The 22,320-nt window shown below is 49.9% G+C and overlaps 1 protein-coding gene and 1 long non-coding RNA gene across 2 annotated transcripts in view; one reads left to right on the forward strand and one right to left on the reverse strand.

The window, feature by feature from the left end:
* TMCO4 (transmembrane and coiled-coil domains 4) overlaps window positions 1-22,320 on the reverse strand; it is a 43,567-nt gene that overhangs the window by 1,176 nt on the left and 20,071 nt on the right. Inside the window, exons 8-14 of the mRNA XM_083514684.1 lie at window positions 19,677-19,796; window positions 17,135-17,299; window positions 15,763-15,899; window positions 13,774-13,858; window positions 6,486-6,603; window positions 5,314-5,431; window positions 87-1,275 (exon numbers count right to left, since the gene is read on the reverse strand). Of these exons, the coding sequence (XP_083370810.1) occupies window positions 847-1,275; window positions 5,314-5,431; window positions 6,486-6,603; window positions 13,774-13,858; window positions 15,763-15,899; window positions 17,135-17,299; window positions 19,677-19,796 (1,172 nt within the window). The 3' untranslated portion in view covers window positions 87-846. The remainder of the gene's footprint in view (window positions 1-86; window positions 1,276-5,313; window positions 5,432-6,485; window positions 6,604-13,773; window positions 13,859-15,762; window positions 15,900-17,134; window positions 17,300-19,676; window positions 19,797-22,320) is intronic.
* On the forward strand, window positions 4,190-11,489 carry LOC310712106. The gene is made up of 3 exons (XR_014528764.1): window positions 4,190-4,636; window positions 9,529-9,597; window positions 10,392-11,489. It is a non-coding gene; the product is annotated as an uncharacterized lncRNA (long non-coding RNA).

Raw genomic sequence — 22,320 nt, forward strand, 5'->3', positions numbered from 1 at the left:
AAGGGGCTGCGCAGTCAGAAAGGTTTAACAAGGCAAATTAGCCTAGAGAGGCACCAGTTTACACACGAGTAACTCATACCTACTACATCAGCGTTGTGAATAAAGGGGATGGTCTATGAACCTAGGGAGCTGCCTTATATCACTGCGTCCATCTTGCTCAGTATTATCAACACTGACCAGCAGTGGCTCTCCAGGGTTTTAGGCAGGGGACATTCCCACCACTAACCTGGAGATGTCATGGAATAGAGTTGGAAGGGACCCTAATGTTCTGCAATGCAGGAATCTCAACTGAAGCATCCATGACAGATGGCCATCCAAACTCTGATTTAAAATCTCCAATGAAGGCGAGTCCACAACCTCCGAAGGGAGTCCGTTCCATTGTCAAGCATCTCTCAATGTCAGGCTGCTCAGTCACTGTGCAACAGCCCGTCCCCTCAGGAGAGTTCTGGACTGGCAAAAGGGACAAGCTTCCTCATACAAATGTGGAGTTATGGAATGTGAGTTACTGTAAGGCACAGCGATGGGCCCTGGAAGGATGAGTAGAAATTGAGAGCTGTTTGCCATTGTCAAGTAAAGGTGGAAAGCTTCCATCCTACTCACCCACCCGTCCCAGTTACCAAACGCCATGGAAAACAACAACCGTGGACGGATTACTTCCATCACGCTCTGCGGCTGGTGTTCTCAGGGCCGGACGACTGCTGCGGAACAGAGAATCCTAGCAGACTGATCTTTGGTCTTCTCCTGCAAAGGCAAGTCTTTAGTGTTCTTTGGAAACTTCAGCAAAGGGCTGATGGGAAGACGCAGTGCAAACACTACAATAACCATCACGCTGCGGCGCCTCATATGTTATCTGAGAGTCAGAGGGGCGCTTGCGGAGCTGGAAAGTTCTTGGGAATGTGTGGAGCTGGCGGGAAAAGGCTCTTCTAGCCCAGCTGCGTCCTGGTCCCTTGCGGCACTAGAGATTTCACCCTGTCCAGAAACCGCCTCTGCTGGCGGCGGGAGGTCATTTGGGCCCGAACTGTGGCTGGAAACCGGCTCCCAAACCCAGTGGTCATCACCGTTGACGTCGCCCTCATTGGTACCGCCGGGCCCTTCCTCTCCCACGATGCATTGCTCTTCCTGAGCGCCACATGGTACCAGCTCCTGGTCCTCCTCAAGCTCAGTGGAGAGAGTGGCGAGGCTACCCTCCTCTTCCAGGCGGCACTGCTTCGTTTTGACACCCACGGCTTTCAGGATCGTGTCCATCTGCTTCATGTAGTCCAGATGGCCGCTTACCTGGAAAGAAACACAGAGTTTAGGGACATGGGAAGATGCCCAGGACTGAGTCTGACCTATTGGTTCCTCTAGCTGAGCGTAGTCCACAATGACCAGCAGAAAGGGCTCTCCGGGGTTTGAGGCAGATAACTCTTCCAGCCATACCTAGACATGCTAGGGGGATTCAGAGAAACCTAGAGCTGGAAGGTTCCCTCAAGGGTCATCTAGCCCTACCCCCTGCAGCAATAATAATAATAATAATAATAATAATAATAATAATAATAATAATAATAATAATAATTTATTTATATCTTGCCCTCCCCAGCCAAAGCCAGGCTCAGAGCGGCTAAGAACAGTAAAATGATAAAACATTCTAAAATCATTTCATTATAAAATTACAGTGGTGCCTCACAAGACGAAATTAATTCGTTCTGCGAGTTTTGTCGTCTTGCGATTTTTTTCGTCTTGCGAAGCACGGTGTCGGGAAAGTTTTGGAAAAGCTTCAAAAATCACCAAAGTCTTTAAAAACCTCAAAAAAGGCTACCACACCGCGTTCTATGAGTTGCTCCTCGAAGTCAAGTGGCAACTGTATTAACGGTGTTAAGAAAAAGGAAACAAACTTGCAAGACGTTTCCGTCTTGCGAAGCAAGCCCATAGGGAAAATTGTCTTGCGATGCAACTCAAAAAACCAAAAACCCTTTCGTCTAGCGAGTTTTTTGTCTTGTGAGGCATTCGTCTTGCGAGGTACCACTGTAATTCAAATAAGATTCATGGCAACCATTGGGCTAGAGTTCTGTGAGGATTGCCAAGGGAGGGAGTGAGGCTGTGCCCTGGCCAAAGGCCTGGTGGAACAGCTCCGTCTTGCAGGCCCTGCGGAAAGATGTCAAGTCCCGCAGGGCCCTAGTCTCTTGTGACAGAGCGTTCCACCAGATCGGAGCCACAGCCGAAAAAGCCCTGGCTCTGGTTGAGGCCAGACTAACCTCTCTGTGGCCTGGGACCTTCAAGATGTTTTTGTTTGAAGACCATAAGTTCCTCTGTGGAACATACCAGGAGAGGCGGTCCCGTAGGTACAAGGGTCCTAGGCCGTATAGGGCTTTAAAGGTTAAAACCAGCACCTTAAACCTGATCCTGTACTCCACCGGGAGCCAGCGCAGCTGGTATAGCACCGGGTGAATGTGATCTCGCAGCGAAGACCCCGTGAGGAGTCTCGTCCTGGCAGTCTGCACCCGCTGGAGTTTCTGGGTCAGTCTCAAGGGCAGCTCCATGTAGAGCGAGTTACAATAATCCAGTCTGGAGGTGACCGTCGCGTGGATCACAGTGGCTAGGTCAGGGCAAGAGAGGTAAGGTACCTTCCGTGTACCAAGCAGGTGCTGCGTCACTGAACTACAGCCCTTTCCTTAAAAATGAAGCAAGGTCTCTAGTCCCCATGAGGTTGGCTTAGACACATGAAACTGCTTTATTCTGAGTCAGACCTGTTCGTGATCTGCCAGCACTAACTGGCAGCAGCTCTCCGGGGTTTCTGGAAGGGAGTCTTTTCCCAGCCCTACCCGGAGATGCTGCCGGAGGAGATTTTGAACCCAGGACCTTCTGCTTGTGAAGTAGCCTGCTCTGCCACCGAGCCACACCCCTTCCCCAAACAACGCCACCAGTTAGGAACAAAGCTTTAGTGCAGTGGGTCAGGTGCACAGGAGGAGAAAGGATGGAGGAGACTCCCATTGTCTCCATTATCAGCCCTGCCTACTATTTGAAGGTCTACTGCTCAAGGAAATGGAGGCTCTATATAGCTACGGTGTCTAATAGCCCCTGACAACGGACCTATCTGCCTACGCCGCTGAGGTTTTGTCAGGAACACTTTGACATTTGAAGCCACTTAGAACTTGGCACGAACAGCCTGCTGTCGTATTTTTAATCCACATTTTTTTACGAGGCAATCTGCAGCCATATGGCTCAACCGGTCTTTTTCTCTTCCCGGTTTTGGAGAGGTTAGAACTTTTAATTAAAAGGGGCTGTTGAGGGCTTAATGGAAGGAGACTCCAGATGTTGGTGGGGATTTTGAGAAGCGGAAGGTAGGAAGGGCAGCCCTGTTCTCCTCTTTAACCCCGTTTGGTTGCTAAGGAGACAGAAATTAAAAATCAGGCAGAGGGATAAAAGAGGAGAAGAACCCAAGGGTGAGAGGAGGGCAGCATTACTCTTGTGGTACTGGTGCGGCGGCGGCTGTAAGACCTCTCTTTCTATCTTTCTGCATTATGTAGGCCTGGAAGGAGGCAGGCCCAGAACAGCTAATTATGCAGTCATGGCCGCATCTCTACACGGGTAAGCAGTCCAAAATATTCAGTCGTGGGTCACATCTACACATCCACTGAAAGCACATCACTTTTCCCAAAAGAATCCTGGGGGCCACAGTCCATCCTTCATGGTACTACTACTACTACTACTACTACTACAACAACAACAACAACAACAACAACAACAATAATAATAATAATAATAATAATAATAATAATAATAATAATAATAATAATTTATTATTTATTCCCCGCCCATCTGGCTGGGTCCCCCCAGCCACTCTGGGCGGCTTCCAACAAAACACTAAAATACAATAACCTATTAAACATTAAAAGCTTCCCTAAACAGGGCTGCCTTCAGATGTCTTCTAAAAGGTTGGTAGTTGTTTTTCTCTTTGATATCTGGTGGGAAGGCGTTCCACAGGGTGGGCGCCACTACCAAGAAGGCCTTCTGCCTGGTTCCCTGTAATTTGGCTTCTCGCAGTGAGGGAACCGCCAGAAGGCCCTTGGCGCTGGACCTCAGTGTCCGGGCAGAACGATGGAGGTGGAGACGCTTCTTCAGGTATACTGGGCCAAGGCTGTTTAGGGCTTTAAAGGTCAGCACCAACACTTTGAATTGTGCTCGGAAATGTACTAGGAGCCAGAACCCCTGAGCTTATTTTATTTTATCTGGAGCATTTGCGCCCAGCTCTTCGGCTGAGTTGGCTCCCAACGTGGCTCACGTACAATCAGAAAGTGCAAGCCAGTAGGCTTACAAACTATAGGGCACGACACAAAAGGAAAATGGGACAGGGAGGAAAAATCAAACAGGCCACCAACTCTTATTTGGTTGTTCTTCTAATGAGCAGCTGGCACAGTTCAGTGGGAGGTGATGCCTATTGGGGGAGCCAGTCTGTCGCAGCAGAGCTGATGCAGAGAGCCTTCTGCTTTCTGTCTTTCCCACGGAGCCAGTGGGATGGAACGGCTGCTCCCCAGTGACAGATGAGGGAGAGGAGGGCTGAACCCCTGAGCCTGCAGAGATGCATGTGGCAGCTTCGCTATGCAGTTTTTGTCATATACTCCAGTTGCACCTCTTTATCCTGGCCTCTGACACAGAGGTACAGTATGTTTTCAGAACCCATCCTATTCTTGCAATTGTATGTTTTGATCTGTTTTTAAAAGCTGCATTTCAAATTGCTGGGACTCTCCCTGGGGCCTTAGGGTGCAGAGCAAGTGATCAATCAAAATATTGTTGCATGCCACCCTAATCTCTGAGAGGTGAGAGATTCCAGCGGTTCCGATCACTTACTCAGAGTTCGGTTTCCTTTGGAATGAGGCACAGCAGAGACGGTTTAGGATACATGCTTTATTTACACATATACAGAACCTGAGCCCACAATGGAGGGGTTCGCAGCATTAACACCCCAAGCGGGCCTTGCTTCCCCCATAGTCGCAGCCTCAGATTCCAACAGAAATCAGGCATGGCTCTGTCTCCCAGCTGCTCAGCCTGCCAACTTCCAGCTTCCAGCTCATGCAACTCAACTCTCAACTTCTGGCCTTTGTCTTTCTATCTAGCGATGAGCTGAGGGAACACAGGGCTCCCATTTGCCATCTGGCACGGAGCCACTTCCTTTGTTACTTTACTAGCTAGTCCAGGAACTGAGTCCTTGCTTATATTTTAACACTAGCTGGGTCCGGGAACCAGAAAGGTCTCAAAACACAGCCCTCTGGCTTGGGAGAATTCAGCAGCCATCACTGACGTTTACTGCCTGCAGGTCTGGAAAGCGCTACTTACTATCGACGAGAGATCCACGTTCACCATTCTCCTGTCGTCCAGGTTAACCGGCTGAAGTCCAGCGACGTTGAGTTGAACAGAGGATGTCCGGTAGACATATCTCAGCAGCCAGTCTCCCCTGGGAGGAGAAAAAGGAACCAAAACTACTGAGCAGCCATATCATTAAACCGACTGAAGCATATAACCGGATGGGCCACCAAACCCAGGGATCGGGTTCTCATGACTGCAGCCCCATAATCCTGGAACATTGCCCATGTTGGCTGGGGCTGATGAAGTCCAGCTGCACCTAGAGCGCCACAGGTTCCCCATCTCTGAACTAGACCATCACTTGCCTTCACTGCCCCTTTGTTTAACCGTTTACTTGTGTCCGACTCTTCATGACCCCCTGGAGCAGAGCACGCCAGGCACTCCTGTCTTCCACTGCCTCCCGCAGTTTGGTCAAACCCATGCTGGTAGCTTTGAGAACACTGTCCAGCCATCTCGTCCTCTGTCGTCCCCTTCTCCTTGTGCCCTCCATCTTTCCCAACATCAGGATCTTTTCCAGGGAGTCTTCTCTTCTCATGAGGTGGCCAAAGTACTGGAGCCTCAGCTTCAGGATCTGTCCTTCCAGGGAGCTGCCCCTAGCTCCCGCCATCACAACTCTGCCTTCTTTGAATGATGCTGGACCACAACTCCCATCCCTCCTTAGCTGTTTGCCATGCTGGCTGGACAGCTGAGAAAAGCCTGGCGAGCCAGCTCTGCAAGTGAAGGCAAGTGATGGTCCAATTCACGGATGGGAAACCTGGGGAGCTGCAGATGTTGCTGATTAACAACACCCCTCTCTCCTTGGCCATTAGCCATGCCATCTGAATAGCTGATATAAGCTTGGGTCCAGCAACAGCTAGCGAGGTATCACACCCCTGAACTAGACCGTTACTTGCCTTTACTGCCCCTAACTCCCACCATGACAACTCTGGCTTCATTTAACGCAGGACTGGCCCCTCTTCAGTGCCTAACTCTCCTTCCTTCCTCCACACACACAAACAAACACACCTCGCCTCCCAGGAAGACTATCAAGGCAAAGACCTCAGACCCAGCAATCTTTTTCATGAGACCATCCAAACCACACGCTAAATTTTCCAAATGCTTACAGAAAACCAGCCCGGCCACCCTATTTTTAGGACCCTACAGACCTGCAGTAGCCGTTGATGATCCTTCCCGAAACGATCTTGGCAATTTGCTTCCAGTATTTGGCTTCCCCTTCCACTGGTGCCCCTAGGAGGACCACGTCTTCGACGATGCCTCTGCAGTCTGAGAAGAGAGGGAGCCCATCCACCCCGCAAAGGATCAAGGATCAGTGAGACAGCCTTGGAGGATGATGCTCTAGAGAAGTGACGGCTGGTTGCTGCTTTCGAAATGCAGCTTGGGGAATCTGGCATCACAAAACACAACAGTGTGTGTGTGTTTACTCAGAAGAAAGCTGCACTTAATTCACAGGGATTCACTGCCACATAACCATGCATACGGATGCAGTCTCAAAGAGGGATCCAGATTCAATGCATGCCTAGTCTTATCCAGATTCTAGCAAAGGCCAGTGTGGCCTGTTGGTCAGTGTGCTGGAATAGGACCTGGGAGAAACCAGGGTTCGAACGCCCACTAGGCTGTGAAGCTCTCACTGGGTGATGTTAGGCCAGTCACTGCTTCCCATCCTAACCTATCTCACAGGGTCATTGTGGGGATGAAATGAGGAAGGGAGAACCATGAGCACCAATTGGAGCTCCTTGGAGGAAGAGGGTGGGATATAAATGCAAGAATCACACAAGCAAGATGAACACTGAGGGTTGTCTCCAACGAAGGGCACATTCGCACTTTATATTTCAAGCTCTATTATGCTGCTTTCAACAACCATGGCTTCGCACAAAGAATCCTGGGAGCTGTAGTTGGTTATGGGTGCTAAGAGTTGGTAGGAGACCGCCTCCCTTTACATTCCCATCCCAGAGCTACAGTTCCCAATGTTCCCTGGGAAGAGGGATGGACAGTTAGCCACTCTGGGAATTGTAGCTCTGGGAGGGGAATAAAGGTAAAGGTAAAGGGAACCCTGACCAGTAGGTCCAGTCGTGGCTGATTCTGGGGTTGCGGCGCTCATCTCGCTTTATTGGCCGAGGGAGCCGGTGTACAGCTTCTGGGTCATGTGGCCAGCATGACTAAGCCGCTTCTGGCGAACCAGAGCAGCGCACAGAAACACCATTTACCTTCCCGATGGAGTGGTACCTATTTATCTACTTGCACTTTGACGTGCTTTAGAACTGGCAGGTTGGCAGGAGCAGGGACCGAGCAATGGGAGCTCACCCCATCGCAGGGATTTGAACCGCCAACCTTCTGATCAGCAAGTCCTCGGCTCTGTGGTTTAACCCACAGCGCCACCCGCAGCCCTGGGAGGGGAATAGCGGCGCCCTAACAATTCTCAACAAACTACAGTTCCAGGCTGGGAACGTCCCCTACCTGAAACCCCAGGGAGCCGTTGCTGCCAGCCCGTGTTGACAATACTGAGCTGGATGGACCCACGGCCTGGCTTAATATATGGCAGCTTCCTATGTTTCTATTTGAAGTCTTGCCTTCATTCAGAACCATGAGGACTAGATTCTTTGACTCTCTTTCAAAGAAGGACCACAGCTCAGTGGGCAGAGCACCTGCTTTGCATGCAGGAGGCTCCAGGTTCAAATCCCTGGCATCTCCAGGTAGGGCTGTGAAAGATCCCCTGCCTGAAACGAGGGAGAGCCGCTGCCAGTCAGTGCAGACAATACTGAGCTAGATAGGCCAAAGGCCTGATTCATCGTCATCATCAACTTTATTGCACTAGCCAAAGGCCATGGCATCATTCACAACGGGAACAAAAAGAAGAACAACAATATCCATAAAAACATCAGGCACTGCAGATACAATAAACCACGATCAAATCTCCTAAAAATTATTTGTTGCATACAATATAATAGCAAGGGGTTCTCAGGTGGAATGTGCCAGCTTAAATGTCCGAATCACCTGTGCAATTGACCGCTAGTTCTTTTCTCCTGATCTTCTTAGCTGCCAACGCATTTAGTGCTACTTTATAAGTTACGAAGTCATCAGTATCACTCAGCAGCCATTTCACCCTTTCCGCCCTGTTCGAGTGTGTTCCATTCGTGAGCAGGGGTTTTATAAATCGGTCTCTTGGTTCTATATATAGCGGGCATTGCAATAAATAGTGGTACAATTCAGGGTAAGGCAGCTTCTTACATTCCCAGGTGCGAGCGCCTGAATGTCTCCTCGGGAGCAGGTGCCACTGAATTCAATGGACTAAGCAACTTTAATTGTCCGCCCCTCCATGCATAGCAGGCTACAGGGCTACAGGGAACCAGACAGAGGGCCTTCTTGGTAGTGGCGCCCGCGCTGTGGAACGCCCTCCCATCAGATGTCAAAGAGATAAATAATTACCTGACATTCAGAGGACATCTTAAGGCAGCCCTGTTCAGGGAAGTTTTTAATATGTAACGCTGTACTGTTTTTAACACTGATTGGGAGCCACCCAGAGTGGCTGGGGAAACTTAGCCAGATGGGCGGGGTATAAATAATAAATTATTATTATTATTATTATTATTATTATTATTATTATTATTATTATTATTGGACTAGATGACTGTTGGGGGCCCCTCTTCCAACTTTACAATTCTATATTACATGCTTGTACCAATGCTTGGCCTACTCAGAGGAGACCCATCAAAACCAATGGACATGACTAAGTTACGTCCATTTCCTTCAATGTGCTTACTCCCAGTAGGACTTACTTAGATGGAACCTTTGAGATTTACTTATTTTTTCCCCCAACAACCAGTACTCAAGCAACGGGGAAGACAATTCAAAAAAATAAAAAAAACGATTGCAAATAAATATCAAAGCGGCTGCAGGCAGCTCTCAGGAGCAACTCAATTTACAATCTGTGTTCAGATTCTTGGATTTTTTCCTAGAAGGGTCTCTCTTTTTTGTGGGAGGGTGGAAGGGGAGGGGGAGAGTGAAGAGGAAACAAAAAAGATAAGACACTTCCAATTTGTCATTCTGAATGATTTAATTTGGGGAGATTAGGAGACCTATTCTAAGTGCACGCCAGAGAAAAAAGGAGTTGGCGGCGGAGGGGGGGGGAAGCAATATCTGCTGCCCAAAAGGAATTCATAAGCCTGATTTGACTCATCTTAATTTGAACAGCAGCAGGGTTCTTTTGCAGAAGAAGTTCAGATGAGGGGAGGACGGATCCTGAGTGAGCATCACATTCAGGTAATGTGATCATCGTTATTTGCAGCTTGGGGCTTCTGACCTTAAAACCACCCCCTGTTTAAGACTGGAGAGTGGGTGGTAGTGGGGTTGGGGCTGGGGGGAGGAAAGCTCCAGGCTGAATGGGGTGCATTCTGCATGGACCTCACCCACCCACCCACAACTCACAGCCACTGCCTAGCACACTGGATGCTGAAGGAGCAACAGGAAATCAACAGTCACCAGAGTTGCCTGGCAACGTCTTCCTCCTCCCTCCTCCCCATCTCATCTTTCGGCCCCTGGACAGCCACCCAGTCTTAAGCCTCAGTGGCGTAGCGTGGGGGGTGCAGGGGGGTCCGGCCGCACCGGGCGCAACATCTGGGGGTTAGGGTTAGGGGGCGCAAATCCACGGGTTAGGGGGCGCAAATCCACGGGTTAGGGGGCGCAAATTACTTGCCTTGCCCCGGGTGCTGACAACCCACGCTACGCCACTGTTAAGCCTGCATGGTCGAAAAGAGCAGAAGGGGGAAAGGGCTGTGCACGGACGTGCCACTGGGCTAGACTACTGTGGCACAGTGCTTGTGGGGCTGCCTTTGGAGACGGCTTGGGAAAATCACAGCTAGCTCACAACCAGAGAACTCGTCACAGTGGTGCCTTGGCAAATGCACCGGCTCTTGGGTTGAATGCAATTGCTCTTTTTCCTCACTAAAGCTCTTGGTGGTTTGGGTCTAGTCTATCTGCACCCAAGGCTTTTTAAGATCTTAAAAACGTAAGGAGAGCCTGTTGGATCACACTAACTGCCCGTCCTGTTCTTGCAGCGGCCGACCAGGTGCCCCAAAGGAACACCCGCAACAGGATCCGAGCACACGAGCCCTCTCCCCTCCTGTGGCATTTGGAAGCAATGCTGAAGGCCTTCTGGTGGTTCCCTCATTGTGAGAAGCAAAGCTACAGCGAACCAGGCCGAGGGCCTTCTCGGTGGTGGCACCTGCCCTGTGGAACGCCCTCCCATCAGATGTCCAAGAGATAAACAACTACCTGACATTCAGAAGACATCTGAAGGCAGCCCTGTTTAGGGAAGTTTTTAATGTATGAAATTTTCGTGTATTTTTGGTCTTTGTTGGAAGCCGCCCAGAGTGGCTGGGGAAACCCAGCCAGATGGGCGGGGTATAAATAATGAATTATTATTATTATTATTATTATTATTATTATTATTATTATTATTATTATTATTACAAAGGCAGAGCAGAGTCATCATGGCTATTTGCCATCGATAGCCCTCTCTTCCATTAATTCACCCAATCCTTTTCTAAAGCCATCTATCTTGGTGGCCATCAATGAGTCCTTAGAGAATGTCCTTAAGAGGTGCTGAAAAGAGGGCAGTCAAGTCACCTTCCTGGTGCCAAGAGGCAAAGAATCATAGAAGTGTAGCGTTGGGAGGGACCACCAAGGGCCATCTAGTCCAACCCCCTCCAAATGCAGGAATCTCAGCTAAAGCATCCCAGACACATGGCCATCCAGCTTCTGCTTAGAAACCTCCAAGGAAGGAGAGCCCACCACCTCTTGTGGGAGTCTGTTCCACTGTCAAAAGAGCTCTTACTGTCAGAAAGTTCTTCCTGACGTTTAGTCGGAATTTCCTTTCTTGGGACTTGATGCCGACTTGGTTCCAGTCCTCCCCTCCAGAGCAAGAGAAAACAAGTTTGTTTCCTCTTCCAGGGAGTTCCAAAGTGAATGTGCCACAAGGAGGGCAGAGAGCTCTTGCGCTCAGGCGCTGCTTGCAGATTTCCCCACTGGCATCTAGTCGGCCACTGTGAGAACAGGATGGACTAATCGGGGACATTGGCCTGATCCTGATATGTCCTTGAGGCTGAGAGATGAGGCCGGGGGCGGCAGGAAGAAGCAAAGACAAGGAGCGGGCATTGAGCAATTTCAACGAAGCACCCGGAAATATTGGATAGGGTCCCTCCCTTTTCGGTGGGGATGCATCTCGTTATATTAATTGGTACAAATCGTCCCAGCATAACCGTCTGCAGCAAGGAAGACCGGGGGAGGGGAGACACAAACACACGTTGGCGAGCGATCGTGACCATTCGATTCCTCGTTGCCACTGAGTGGAGCTATTAATACAGGGGGGTCGCGACTCATGTTAGCAGTTGGCAGATGGTTTTCCAAGTTAAATAGGAGAACTGTCAGGCGTGGGGGTGGGCAACGGCAGCCGAGAACGGCGACTTTTAAGGAACAGGAGGAAGAAAACAGGATGGCGTGTGAGGATGCGAAGACGGCTCGGGCGGACTTTTAGTAACGGATGCTTTCGTGACGAAAGAGCCTCTGTGGGAGGCTTGGAGGCGATCCCAGGAAGCCTGACGCCACGGCGCTTCGAGGAGGACGGCGCCAGCTTTGTGTAACAAGTTGACTGGTCTGTTATGTACCTGGCCAATAAAAAGCACTGGGCAGGACAGGGCCTCCTGTAGATGCTTTATTTATGATGTATAGGCCTTTAGAGACGCGGGTGGCGCTGTGGGTTAAACCACCGAGCCTAGAGCTTGCCGATCAGAAGGTCGGCGGTTCGAATCCCCACAACGGGGTGAGCTCCCGTCGCTCATTCACTGCTCCTGCCCACCTAGCAGTTCAAAAGCACGTCAAAGTGCAAGTAGATAAATAGGTACCGCTCTGGCAGGAAGGTAAACGACATTTCTGTGCACTGCTCTGGTTCGCCACATGTTGGCCACATGACCCGGAAGCTGTACGCTGGCTCCCTCAACCAATAAAGCGAGATGAGCGCCACAACCCCAGAGTTGGCCACGACTGGACCTAATGGTCAGGGGTCCCTTTACCTTTACCTAGGCCTTTAGTGTGTGGCCTCTGCCTTTTGCAACTCCCTCTTGTTGCATACCAGAACCAGAAGCTGCCTTATACTGAACCGTACTCTTGGGTCCGGATAGCTCAATACTGCCTGCACTGACTGGCAGCAATGGCGCATTCCCAGCCCAACTGGATATGATGCTGGGGATTGAGCCTAGGACCTTCTATAAGCAAACAGGTGCCCTTCGCCTTTGACAGGGTTTGCCACCTGCCCAGGCCTGCAGCAAAACCAGACTCTTTCAGGCGTGCATCTGTAAGTTACATACACCTTTCGCCGGGTCCCTGAATTGACCCTGGCCAATTCAGATGTCCAGGGTCCCTTTGTGGTAAGCCAGGCCCTCTTCTAAGATTATGTGATAATCTTATAATTAAAGGTAAAGGGACCCCTGACCATTAGGTCCAGTCGTGACCGACTCTGGGGTTGCGGCACTCATCTCGCTTTACTGGCCGAGGGAGCCGACGTACAGCTTCCGGGTCATGTGGCCAGCATGACTAAGAGCAGTGCACGGAGATGCCGTTTACCTTCCTGCCAGAGCAGTACCTATTTATCTACTTGCACTTTGACGTGCTTTCGAACTGCTAAGTTGGCAGGAGCAGGGACCAAGCAACGGGAGCTCACACCGTTGCAGGGATTTGAACCGCCGACCTTCTGATCGGCAAGTCCTAGGCTCTGTGGTTTAACCCACAGTGCCACCCGAGTCCCATAATCTTATAATTATGCAATAATAATAATTAGGGTGCATTGCAACCCAAGATCTCAGCATGTCGCCTTTCACCAATTCCTTTGGAGTGAGCCAAGTTGTGTTTTCCCCGGAGTTCTCCTTGTACCTAGCAGAACCTGCGCCCCATTCTCTCGAAACAGAGTTGGAAGGGATCCCTCAAGGTCATCTGGCCCAACGCACTGCCATGCAGGAAGCTCCTTGTGCTTTCAGTGTGCCTAAGGTTCTCAAAATTGGGTCTCCGGCTGTTGTTGGGACTACAGCTCCCATCATCCCTAGCTAGCAGGACCAGTGGTCAAGGAAGATGGGAATTGTGGTGCAAAAACGGCTGGAGACCCAAGTTTGGCCTAAATGGCCGGTTTTGGACCCGCCTCCTTTCATTCCGATTGGCCCCTGTTGGCACAAATGGTGAGAAGACTCCTTTTCAGTGGCTCAAAAGCTCCCCTTTCATGCTGATTGGCTGGCCCTGGGATGCTGGAAGTGGAGACCCTGCTACAAGGGGTCTTTGAGACACACACACAAACACACACCCGCAACCACAGAGCACTACACTGCTGATGAAGAACAAACACTGTCTCAGTTATCTTACGGCCTGACTCCCCAACCTCCCTCCAGCACGCACCTTCCTCCTTGGCCATTTCCTGGAGGCAGAAGTAGATGACCCTGGCGCCAAGACTGAAACCGATCAAGGTAACCGGCCGCTTGCCCTGGAAGGGGAAGGAACAGAATGACAGAACCCAAACAAGCTTAAAATCTCAAGCTCCCTGCCTCAAAAAAGCAGTACAGTGGTACCTCGGGTTAAGTACTTAATTCGTTCCGGAGGTCCGTTCTTAACCTGAAACTGTTCTTAACCTGAAGCACCACTTTAGCTAATGGGGCCTGCTGCTGCTGCCGCGCCGCCGGAGCACGATTTCTGTTCTCATCCTGAAGCAAAGTTCTTAACCTGAAGCACTATTTCTGGGTTAGCAGAGTCTGTAACCTGAAGCATATGTAACTTGAAGCGTATGTAACCCGAGGTACCACTGTAAAGATTATTACGACTTGATAGTGAAAAGGAAAGGATGATTTTGCCTAGCTGGATCATGTCCTGGAAATTCGGTGATGCTTGCCTACATGCAGGGGCTTTTGGCATTTGCAGGGATTGATTGACGCAACAGAGAGACTGTGTTTAAACCGTCTTTTTGTTTTAGTGATGTATTTGCCACCCTGAGCTCCTCTGGGAAGAAATTCATTCGCAGCAACGATTTGCGGTGGGCTAGACCAGATGACCAGTGGGTGCCTTACAACTTGACAGTTCTACGATTCCGTAGTGGCTGCAACCTAGCCTACCATACAGATGTTAAGAGTCTTAAATCCTCACTCAGCCATGACCTAAGGATGGTCACTGCCCCTCTCAGAATAAGCTACCTCACAAGGCTGATTTGATGATTTATGGGTTGGTGGAGAACCGTGCATGCGTAGGACTAACACTATCACTGCAATAAATGTTTCCCCCATGATTCTTTCTACATGATCCTTTAAGTGGCGGATTGCTGTGGACTGGACCTGACCTATTCCTGTTGTTGTTGTTTAGTTGTGTCCGACTCTTCGTGACTCCATGGACCAGAGCACACCAGGCACTCCTGTCTTCCACTGCCTCCCGCAGTTTGGTCAAACTCATGCTGGTAGCTTTGAGAACACTGTCCAACCATGTCGTCCTCTGTCGTCCCCTTCTCCTTGTGCCCTCCATCTTTCCCAACATCAGGGTCTTTTCCAGGGAGCCTTCTCTTCTCATGAGGTGGCCAAAGTATTGGAGCCTCAGCTTCAGGATCTGTCCTTCCAGTGAGCACTCAGGGCTTATTTCCTTCAGAATGGAGAGGTTTGATCTTCTTGCAGTCCATGGGACTCTCAAGAGTCTCCTCCAGCACCATAATTCAAAAGCATCAATTCTTCGGCGATCCGCCTTCTATATGGTCCAGCTCTCACTTCCATACATCACTACTGGGAAAACCATAGCTTTAACTATATGGACCTTTGTTGGCAAGGTGATCTTACGGATAAGCAAATTTACTTACAGTGGTACCTTGGGTTCAGAACTAAATTCATTCTGGAGGTCCGTTCTTAACCTGAAACTGTTCTTAACCTGAGGTACCACTTTAGCTAATGGGGCCTCCCGCTGCTGCCGCGCCGCCGCTGCACGATTTCTGTTCTCATCCTGAAGCAAAGTTCTTAACCCGAGGTACTATTTCTGAGTTAGCGGAGTCTGTAACCTGAAGTGTCTGTAACCTGAAGCGTCTGTAACCCGAGGTGCCACTTTATTTATTGAGTTTCTATTCCACCTCTCCTTCCAAGGAGCTCAAGGTGGCTTAAATGATTCTCTCCCCTTCTTTCATTCAATCTCCACAAGAACCCTGTGAGGTAGGTTAGGCTGGAAGAGTCACGCGGTGAGCTTCATGGGCGAGTCGGGGATCTGAACCCTGGTCTCCCAGGTACTGGAAGTTCCAATGCTCTGCTACACCTCACTGCTCTGCCAACTGAGCCAGGACCCCCTCTACTACAGAGATCCCACAGAGATTTCCCCCAGCTCAGGCACACTTGGACTTGGGATGTGACCGTCAAGCCACCTTCCTACCTGGTGCCGGCTGAGCAGGATCCGAGCCAGGTGTTTGCCGACCTCAGACGAGCGGTGGAGGCACACTCCCCAGGGGTTATCAATCACGCTGGCCACCGTGAGCAGGGAGGCGGGTAATGCGAGCGCCGTGACGATGCCTGGCGGGTGGGGCAGGGGAGAGGAAACAGGACAGCTAGAAATCAGAAAGCTACATACGAATCTAATAGGATTTTTGCCAGTGTCTGCTGTCCCTGGTGAGGCCAGCATCTGCACCGATTCTAGTTCTAAACCGCACTGAGTTTTTATTACAACCAAGCGGCATATAAACCTTTTGAAATGAAGGAAATAAAACAGATACAGTAATACCTCGGGTTACAGTCGCTTCAGGTTGCCAAAACCCGGAAGTACTGGAACGGGTTACTTCCGGGTTTCGGGGGTCACACATGCGCAGAAGCGCTAAATCGCGCATTGCACATGCGCAGAAGCGCTGAATCACAACCCGTGCGTGCGTAGATGCGGCGCAGGAGGTTGTGAACATGCCTCCAGCATGGATCACGTTTGCAACCCGAGCGTCCGCTGTACAGTCCTGCAAATTTCTTCCTTTGAATTTGTTGGGGATTATTGGGTTGTCTTTGCTTTTAACTTTATTACGTATTTTGTGGGGGGGGGGTTGATACTGTAATTTTATGTTGTGAACTGCCCTGAGCAGTAGTAGTAGTAATAATAATAATAATAATTTATTTATTTATACCCCGCCCATCTGGCTGGGTTTCCCAGCCACTCTATACAGGTATGGGACAGCGTACAAATTTTAATAATAATAATAATAATAATAATAATAATAATAATAAGGACTAGGAACTTGATTTTCTTTTTTAAAAAAGAAACGTTAAGTACCGTATTTTTCGCTCTATAACATGCACCAGACCATAACACGCACGTAGTTTTTAGAGGAGGAAAACAAGAAAAAAAACATTCTAAACAAAATAGTGGATATATGATTTTTGTGGTTCATGCTGTGGCCACAGACATGTGATCTGACAGTGAGTTTGGAGTAGCCCAATGCAAAAATCCTGAGGATCCATGTGGATCCATGCTTTGTAACCACGGAGGAGGGAAGGAAGGGGAACCATGGATCCTCTGCTCACGACTGCAGCAGATCCCCCCTGCCACCCGCAGGCATTCGCTCCATAACATGCACAGACATTTCCCCTTACTTTCTAGGAGGAAAAAAGTGAGTGTTATGGTGCAAAAAATACGGTATATCTGGCTAGCCAAGAGTCATGGGATAATTGAGCGAAAGGGCTTCAAATTGAAGTAACAGGCGGAAGGTGGAACATAGAATAATTGTGGGAAAATAATCGCCCAGCGTGGATGACAGCCAACCACTTGCCTGATAAGACAGTGAATTTCAGCGCTTCCTGAGCCACGACGTTGACTAATCCATTCAGCAAAGTGTCAAGCGTGTTGCCCAGTTCCATCAGGTATTTGCTCTCCCAGGCTAAGCAATATTGTTCTTTGGACTGCAGCAGGCTGCTCCAGGGAGCCGTGAAACTCCCTAAAAGTAGGGTGAAAAAGTTGCAGACACGAAGAATTAATAAGACACAGATGGGAAGGGGGCGGTGCAGAATCCATGCAGAATATACACTTCCTGAAGCAGTAAGCGGGCTGAAAAATGCAAGCTGCCTTTCAAATGTCATGCTCTCCTGAATTTTGCAATGCAGCTCTTTAACAAATATTGTGTATACACAGAAAGAAGTGTTATTAGGGAAACATGCACACAGAAAAAGGAATCGGGGGGGGGCATACATAATGCATTATATTATTGGGAGGGGGAACCGGCTTGCAAAAATGAACATATTAGGCAAAACGTGTGTCTTAAAGAAGACTGTTCCCCAAAATGCAGGCAGATTCTGGTGCTCTTTAATAAATGCAAACTGACGCAGGAGTGGGATGTGCTGAAATCAAAGACTGGAAAGGTGAGAAACAGGGAGGAACAGCGGCGTAGCGTGAGTTGTCAGCACCCGGGGCAACGCAAGTAATTTGCGCCCCCTAACCCGGGGCAAGGCAAGTAATTTGCGCCCCCCCAACCCCTAACCTGCGAGTTGCTGCGCAAACAACGCTGCTTGCCCGGAGGAGGATGGAGGCAGAAGCAGCCGCCGCCTGTGGCTGGGCCGAGGGGATGGCGGCGGCGGCGGCAGGGTGCAGAGGCTGCCCGTGCCCGGCCAGGCGTCGGTGGCGGCGTCGGCGCTGCTGCAGCGGCTGCTCCTCCTGCGAGCAGTGAGCGGAGCGCAGCCACAGCGACGGCGGGGGGCGCGCGCGCTAGGGCGCAAGGCTGGCGGTGGCGGCGGGGAGCCCGGCGGAGGAAGGAACTTGTCCCTTCCCTCTGGACTCGCGCCCCCGCCAGATGTTGCGCCCGGTGCGGTCGGCACCCCTGGCACCCCCCACGCTACGCCACTGGGGAGGAAGCAAAATGGGAAGATTCAGCCACCTTCTGATGCAAACAGGTGTTGCATTGTCATGGTCGTGGATAAAATTTTATCTATTTATTTATTATTTAGAGTTTCAGTGCTCTGCTCTTCAGTCCCAAAAGCTCCCAGAGCAGCTTAGGTAAAGGTAAAGGGGACCCCTGATCATTAGGTCCAGTCATGGCCGACTCTGGGGTTGCGGTGCTCATCTCGCTTTATTGGCCGAGGGAGCCGGCGTACAGCTTCCAGGTCATGTGGCCAGCATGACTAAGCCGCTTCTGGCGAACCAGAGCAGCGCACCGAAACAACATTTACCTTCCCGCCGGAGCGGTACCTATTTATCTACTTGCACTTTGAGGTGCTTTCGAACTGCTAGGTTGGCAGGAGCAGGGACCGAGCAACGGTAGCTCACCCCTGGTTCGCGAGATGAGTGCTGCAACCCCAGAGTCGGCCACGACTGGACCTAATGGTCAGGGGTCCCTTTACCTTTATTGAAGCAGGTCTTGAAAGATCATGCCTGCGCTGTGCATATTAGTGCTGGGAGCAGATTCCTCCAAGGGCCAGCAACACTGAGTTGTCAAGTGCTGTTGGGCTCCTCTGCTAAACTTCGAAACCTCTGCAAGAGCACATTAACACCTTCACCCTTTCACCCAGGAGCTTCTCCGCACGGCTCATGGGACGCCGCTTGTTATTCAGAAAATAAACTGGTGTGAAAGGCAAATGGAAATAGACTGTAAAAAAAATATAACGTCTTTGTTTTATAGAGCAAACAGGTTTAATGACAACAGCGTCCTTGCGAGACTTAAATAGGAAAGATTCCACACAAGCAGCAAAGCTAGGAACATTTGCTAAGACAAGAATCTACCCCAGGGGGGAGTGTGTAGGGATCAGAATGTAAGACAAACAGATTCGGGGGCCGCATGTGTTTCCAAATGAAAACAATCCCATCTGTGCACCCAGGAAAACTTCAAATCTGCCATTGCTACTGTGCCAATCTCACCCACAATTCTGCCCCCTGCCAGGCTTCTGCCCTGCTATTGGCCGTGCTGCTGTGATGCCATGGAATCTCTCCCAACGTTGCCGGTGGTGTTGGGGACACCCTCGATTTCTGAGATTCAGGCCGTTACAGATGTAGCCCAAGTGGTTGAGAGGGAGGCAGGAGCCAGAAGGTTTGGGGAGATCCCCAGTGTTCACAAAAGTAAATATTTTTAGGAGGGGAAAGGCTAAGTGTGTATGTGTGGACCGGGGGGACGGGACACCAAAGCAGCCCGACGGGGACTGAGCATGCTCAGTAAGCCGCAGAATGTTGATTTGTTACAGCGGTGGTGGTAAGCAAGAAAGCCAGAGGGGAAATGAACATGCTGAAAGAAGGGATGGCTGAATGCCAGGAATGCTAGACTGGGCGGCCCCACCGCACGCTGCAACATTTTTGCTGCAGCGCTCCCCTTTTGCTTGCCTCTTCCTTACCGTATTTGCCAGTCGTGAGCCAGCCGGTGATGGCTATGGTGAGGTGGAGCTGCCTCCCTTCCGTTAAGGGCAGGAACTCAAACTCTTCAATGGCCCCCACGCGCTTTTTCATCTTGTAACCTGAACAGGAGGAAAAAACAAGAGCCCCTCTTATAGCTTGCCCTTTGTCCGCAGGCCTCCAGGGCAGGTTACGCGACGGCCAAGCTGCATAAATGGACATCGGGCTCAACCAATAAGATCCGTTGCCTGTCAAACCAACCGCTCCCATCTTTACATTGCACAGCGAGCAATTATTTAAGAGGCTGAGCTGCAGGAATAGCCAGACACATCTGAAATAAATAACAGCGAGGAAAAAACATCATGGGGACCCAAAGACAGGGCTTGGGTCACAGATTCACCGCTGCCTGTTGTATCTTTTATTTGCACAGCGACTGTAGACATAAGAGTTCTCTATTTATTTTTAAGTGTGTAAGGCAGGCAGTGCCCCTAGGGGTGGGGATCAAGGACTGGCTTGCCCTCCCCCCCCCCATTTTTTAAAGCAAGGAGCATGGCTTACTAACGTCAATTTTGCATGACCTACTTCTTTTTTTAAATAAGACACACAGTTTTTATGTACTTTTCGTGCTTTTACATTGTAAACTTCCCTGTGAATCTCAGATGAAGGGCAGTATTATTTTTTTAATTTTTCTTGGCATGAGCTCAAATCTCCTAGGAACTTAGGAGTCTGGCTACTGGCCAAAGGGAACTCACTGACTCCAGCACCCTGTTCTCACAGTAGCCAACCTGGTAGACTGTCCCTGGGCATGGAGTTTCTGCTACGGTAAAGGTAAAGGGACCCCTGACCATTAGGTCCAGTCGTGACCGACTCTGGGGTTGCGGCGCTCATCTCGCTTTACTGGCCGAGGGTCATGTGGCCAGCATGACTAAGCCGCTTCTGGCGAACCAGAGCAGCGCACGGAAACACCGTTTACCTTCCCACCAGAGTGGTACCTATTTATCTACTTGCACTTTGACGTGCTTTCGAACTGCTAGGTTGGCAGGAGCAGGGACCGAGCAACAGGAGCTCACCCCGTCGCGGGGATTCGAACCGCCAACCTTCTGATCGGCAAGTCCTAGGCTCTGTGGTTTAACCCACAGCGCCACCCGTGTCCCTTGGAGTTTCTGCTGTCACCCCCCCAAAAGAAGAGCCCTGCTGGATCAAGCCAACGTCCCATCTAGTCCAGCTTCTTGTACTCACAGCAGCCAAACCAGATGCCCCAATGGGAAGCCCAGAATCAGGACTGGAGTGTAGCTGGCATTCAAAGGTCCCGCCCACTTTGCCCCCCCCCCCCCCGCTGCTCTGAAGGTTGCCCAGAAAAGTTCCTTCACCCCTGTTTTACAATGTAAAGAAAAAGAAGGTACCTTTTGTCATATGTGGTGGAATTGCAATGTAACTAAAAAAAATTCTGGGAAATGATATTTAATGAAATGAAAAAAAATGTTTAAAATAACCTTTCTTAAAAAAACCCAGAAGTTTTTTATTAGGAATTATAGGTACCGAGATTCCAAAAGACCAGAGGAAACTATTTATGTATAATGCAACGGCCGCTCGGATGCTGCTAGACCAGAGATAGAACGAAGGGACAACCCCAACCAAAGAAGAATGGCAAATCAAGTTGATGGACTATGCCGAAACGGGAAGATCAGGAACCAAGAAGACAGAAATTTTAAAAAGAATGAGAAATGTTTATCACATATACTGTATTTTTCGCTCTATAAAACACACTTTTTCCCCTTCAAAAATTAAGGGGAAGTGTATGTGCGTCTTATGGAGCGAATGCAGGCTCCTTGGCTTCAGCGATAGCAACACGAAGCCTCCGAAGTGCAGAGGGAGAGCTCCCTCCACACTCTAGAGGCTTCGCATTGCTTTCGCTGAAGCCGCCTGAAGCCCCCAGAGCGCAGCGGGAACTCCCGCTGCGCTCCAGAGGCTTCAGGCAGCTATCCGCAAGCCTTCGGAGCGCAGCAGGAGTTCTCACTGTGCTCCGAAGGCTTGCGGATAGCCATCTGAAGCCTGGAGAGTGAGAAGGGTCGGTGCACACCGATCCCTCTTGCTCTCCAGGCTTCGCTTCGCTGGAGAGGCGCTGCACAGTTTTCCCTCTCTGTGCAGCGCCCCTTCAGTGAAGCGGGAGGAGAAATGGAAGGGGCTCTGTTTCTCCTGCCGCTTCGCTGAAGGGGCACTGAGCAGAGAGGGGGAGAATTTTTCCCCCCTTGTTCTCCCCCTCCTATCATCTGGTGCATCCTATGGTCCGATGCGTCCTATAGAGCGAAAAATACAGTATACAAAATCATTGTAAACAGGTCAAAACATTAGCACGCTTTTAAACACACTTGTAACGTAACAAAATGTATAGATAACTTAGGGAGATGAAATGCTGTATTGTGTTGATATGCAGTTGAAAATAGAGTCAAAAGGACCCATGGAAGGAATGGGGGGAAGTCAGGAGATTCAGAGTAATCTCGATATGTGGATTTTGTATGGTGTTTTGGATGTATGTTTATTTTCTTTTTTCTCTTTCCTTTCCTTTCTTTATTTTTTAAAAATCAAATAAAAAGATTATGAAAATAAATAAATACACTGCTTGGCAGCAGCTCTCCAAAAATTCAG

Source organism: Podarcis liolepis, assembly GCF_965112155.1.
Source record: "Podarcis liolepis genome assembly, chromosome: 7".
Lineage (NCBI taxonomy): Eukaryota > Metazoa > Chordata > Lepidosauria > Squamata > Lacertidae > Podarcis > Podarcis liolepis.